The sequence below is a fragment of the Eurypyga helias genome, unplaced genomic scaffold (genome assembly GCF_000690775.1).
Source record: "Eurypyga helias isolate BGI_N326 unplaced genomic scaffold, ASM69077v1 scaffold42393, whole genome shotgun sequence".
Classification (NCBI taxonomy): Eukaryota; Metazoa; Chordata; class Aves; order Eurypygiformes; family Eurypygidae; genus Eurypyga; species Eurypyga helias.
The window spans coordinates 1-3573 of record NW_010242598.1 but is presented as its reverse complement, the minus strand read 5'-3'; the positions used below and the strand labels follow the sequence as shown (position 1 = coordinate 3573).

The window sequence follows — 3573 nt, the reverse complement described above, 5'->3', positions numbered from 1 at the left end:
GGCTCCCGCCCGAGCCGCTCTTGTGTGGGAAGAGGGTTCTGAGAACCATGCTGGGACGCCGGGCAGCCGGGGATGGGAAAGCTTTGTGCGGCACATCTGCTTGTGTGGGAAGAAAGCAGTAGCTGAACGGTAGGAAGCGAGCGCCCAGGGCGACGACAGCTCCCTGTGCAGTGTCTCTGCCGTAGCTCCCCACTGTGCAAGGGATGCTCTGGGTGTAGCGCCCATCACAAGGCAGTGTTTGACTTTCAGCGTGAGCGTGGTGCGTCTCTGCGTGCGCTCCGTGCAGCCGTTGGCCCCGAATCTGTATTGCAGATGTCCAGCAAACGTCAAGGGCGCTGGCTGGAGATGCTATCTGCGCTGGGAAAGCCAGAAACCGTTCCTGTGTGAGTCAGATAAGGCAGGGACAGGAAGAGCCGTTATCCCTGTTCTCATGAAGAATTATCCCTGATCTCTCTGGGAGATGCGCTTTTCCTTAGGGTACCTGGGGAGCCTCTGGCTGAGGAGGGAACCATGCCAAGGTTGCCACGGTCCTTCTCCAACACCTTATGTGTGAGCTTGCTCTGCTGCAGTGGGGTTCAGTCTCTACCCCCTCATCCCATCGCTGAGCCCACGTCAGTGCTGTTGACACCTTGCCCATGCCGTGATCTTCGCTCAGCACCTCCGCACGGGGTTAGGGTGCCGGCAAGGCGGTTGGCGGGGGAGCCGAGCGAGGCCAGGCGTGCCGGGAGAGCTCTTGCCACGTTCGAGCCACGTTCGCTGCCTTTACTGTAAATGTTCTTCTGTGGGCTGGTGGGGAGACCACGTCCGCTCACACCCAGCGTCTCCGCTGCTGGCGGGAAGCCTCTGCCCTGCTCGTTTCGGGAAGGAGGAGGCGCTGAGGCACGCCGTGCTCAGAAACACCCAAGGGCTTGGATGGAGAAGGGGTTTGTTTCTCGCTGAGCTTGTGCAGCTCCCGGCTGAGCATCAGAGGTTTTGGTACCACTGGTGCCAGGGCGTGGGACGTGCCGGGGCGCGGGACGTGCCACAGGATCTAATGCCACCTGCTTCTCTTCCAGCTTGGACGGCGGGGAGCTCTTCAGCCGAATTCAAGACAGGGGAGACCAGGCCTTCACAGAACGGGGTATGGAGCCCGTGGGGGTGCAGCTGTCATCTTTGGACCATTTTGCGCTGTTTATAGAAGTGTCTCTGGTCCAGCTTATTCCCACAATCAGTCTTTGGAATCCCCAGCAGGATTTTGCACTTGGGAAGCAAGGAATGTGGGTGCAAGTGGTGCTGCTTTTCACGCTCACTTGGGAGCAGCGTTAAAGTGTCCACGCAACCCAAGCCTGTACAGCTGGGGTGGGACAGCTTTCCTAACTGGTTTCCCTGCAGATTTGGGGTCCCCAGTGGTGCTGGGGGCTGGGTCAACCCCCCCCGACCCCAGCCAAAGCAAACCCCTCATTGCGGCTTGTGCGGTTGGGTATGGGGATCAGCAGCTGGAGCCTGCCCCATCCTGCCTGGGAGTTTCTCTCCCACTTGCTGCAAGCTCCCAACCCAGGGGCGGATGCTGAGCAGGGGCTCCTGCTTGGAAAGAGGGACTTTGGGCAGAGGAAACCCCTTTGGCTTCAGCCATGCACTTGGCTCCTGGTCTGCAGAGTAACCCAGGGAGCCGTGCTCACTGCAACTGGCTTCTAACGGCTTCTGGTTGTTGTTTTCCTTCTTCAGAGGCTTCGGAGATAATGAAGAGCATCGGGGAAGCCATCCAGTACCTGCACTCAATCAACATCGCGCACCGGGACGTGAAGGTACCGTGCCGCATGCTTGCCCAGCCGTGCCGAGCCCCACTTGGCCCACGGCAGTGCCGAGGCTGCTCTGGCTCGTCTGCTCAGGACTTCTTCCCTGTGTTTTCACAGCCGGAAAACCTCTTGTACACCTCCAAAAGGCCCAATGCTGTGCTAAAACTCACGGACTTTGGCTTTGCTAAAGAAACCACCACGCACAACTCCTTGGCCACTCCATGCTACACGCCGTACTACGTGGGTAAGTGGCTGGGGGGTCTGAGCTTGCAGGTTTGCAGAGCTGGCGAGGTCTGGATGGTGCCGTGCACAGCCCATCACCTCTGCATCCAGCCTGGAGCCTCAGTCGCAGCTGGGAGCGACTCCCGTCTGGGATGCATGGGACTGGGGGCTGCTTTGGGTGCAGGTGGGTGCTGTGTCTGCTGCTCAGTGCCCATGTCCAGGCCGCTCCGAGCGCGGTGTCGCTGCGTGCAGCTGATACCTTGCGTTGTGCTCCGGGATGTGAGGTGGCACCACTCTGCGCCGCTCCAGCCGCTCCGCCTGCACGGCCACGCTGGAGCCCGGGCAGCAGCATCTGCTTGTCCCTGAGCCGAGCTTTGGCTCCGAGGATGGTCAGATCCCTCTCACCTGGTGCTGCCACTGACTCAGGACCTTGTTTCTCTCTTTACCAGCTCCGGAGGTGCTGGGCCCAGAGAAGTACGACAAGTCCTGTGACATGTGGTCCCTCGGCGTCATCATGTACATTCTGTAAGTCCGACGGGTCGCTCTCCATCCGGGGGCGGAAAGGGGGGATGCAGCTTTTGAGCTTGTCTGCTGGCTGGCAGGGCTGACCCTTTCCGAGCTGCACTGCCCCGTGCCCGCCGGCGCTGCTGGGGCGACACGTTGAGTCTCCGCTCCCTCTCCCGGCGCAGGTTGTGCGGGTACCCCCCCTTCTACTCCAACCACGGCCTGGCCATCTCGCCCGGCATGAAGAAGCGAATCCGAATGGGCCAGTACGAGTTTCCCAATCCTGAATGGTCCGAAGTGTCGGAGGAAGGTAAACGCGGTCCCCGTGCTGTCTTGTCCCGGGCTGAGGGCTCCCTTGGGGTTGGCTCCGCATCCCGCAGCGCTGCGAAGGCTGGGGGGGACGGGGAAGCCTGGGCACGGTGTGGGTCACCACTTAGTGATGCAGCAGCTTCACCTCTTCGCTCGAGAGGCTTTTGCTGAAAGGATTGAGGAGGGTGATGTCTGTGGCACGGAGGGGACAGGAGGCATGTAGAGGTGTTATGGGGCCGCTGACTTGGGGTAGAGCATGGGGACACCCCCCTCGGCGTGTGCTAATGCCCAGCCCTGCACAAACCCTTCCAGTTAAGCAGCTGATCCGCAACCTGCTGAAGACGGACCCGACTCAGCGCATGACGATAACGGAGTTCATGAACCACCCCTGGATCATGGTGAGTGCTGGATAGGGATGGGATGGGCTGGGCTGGGCCGGGATGCTGCGGCTCCCAGCTCACGCTCCTCCGCTCTCGGCAGCAATCCATGCAGGTGCCCCAGACGCCGCTGCACACCAGCCGCGTGCTGAAAGAAGAGAAGGATCTGTGGGAGGATGTGAAGGTAAAACCTCTCCCTGTTGCCATCTGAAACACTCTGTGCCCTGGGTGCCATCTGGGGACTGTTTGCTTCCGCCTTCTCCTTGCAAACCAGCCTAATTTGGGCTCGGAGCGAGCGCTGGCTCCTGGGGAGATCAATTCTTGGGATGGGGCTGGAAAAACTGGCAGTGGAACGCTCAGCCCTGGCTGCGGCTCGTTCCTGCGGG

General features: G+C 60.7%; 1 protein-coding gene across 1 annotated transcript in view; it reads left to right on the top strand.

The window, feature by feature from the left end:
* Positions 1 to 3371, top strand: part of LOC104507758 (MAP kinase-activated protein kinase 2-like) — a gene marked incomplete at its 3' end in the record, with an annotated part of 4375 nt that extends 1004 nt beyond the window's left edge. Inside the window, exons 3-9 of the mRNA XM_010149134.1 lie at positions 1056 to 1120; positions 1705 to 1784; positions 1893 to 2019; positions 2447 to 2522; positions 2687 to 2811; positions 3123 to 3208; positions 3291 to 3371. Coding sequence (XP_010147436.1) covers positions 1056 to 1120; positions 1705 to 1784; positions 1893 to 2019; positions 2447 to 2522; positions 2687 to 2811; positions 3123 to 3208; positions 3291 to 3371 — 640 coding nt within the window. The remainder of the gene's footprint in view (positions 1 to 1055; positions 1121 to 1704; positions 1785 to 1892; positions 2020 to 2446; positions 2523 to 2686; positions 2812 to 3122; positions 3209 to 3290) is intronic.
* Positions 3372 to 3573: the final 202 nt, after the last annotated feature.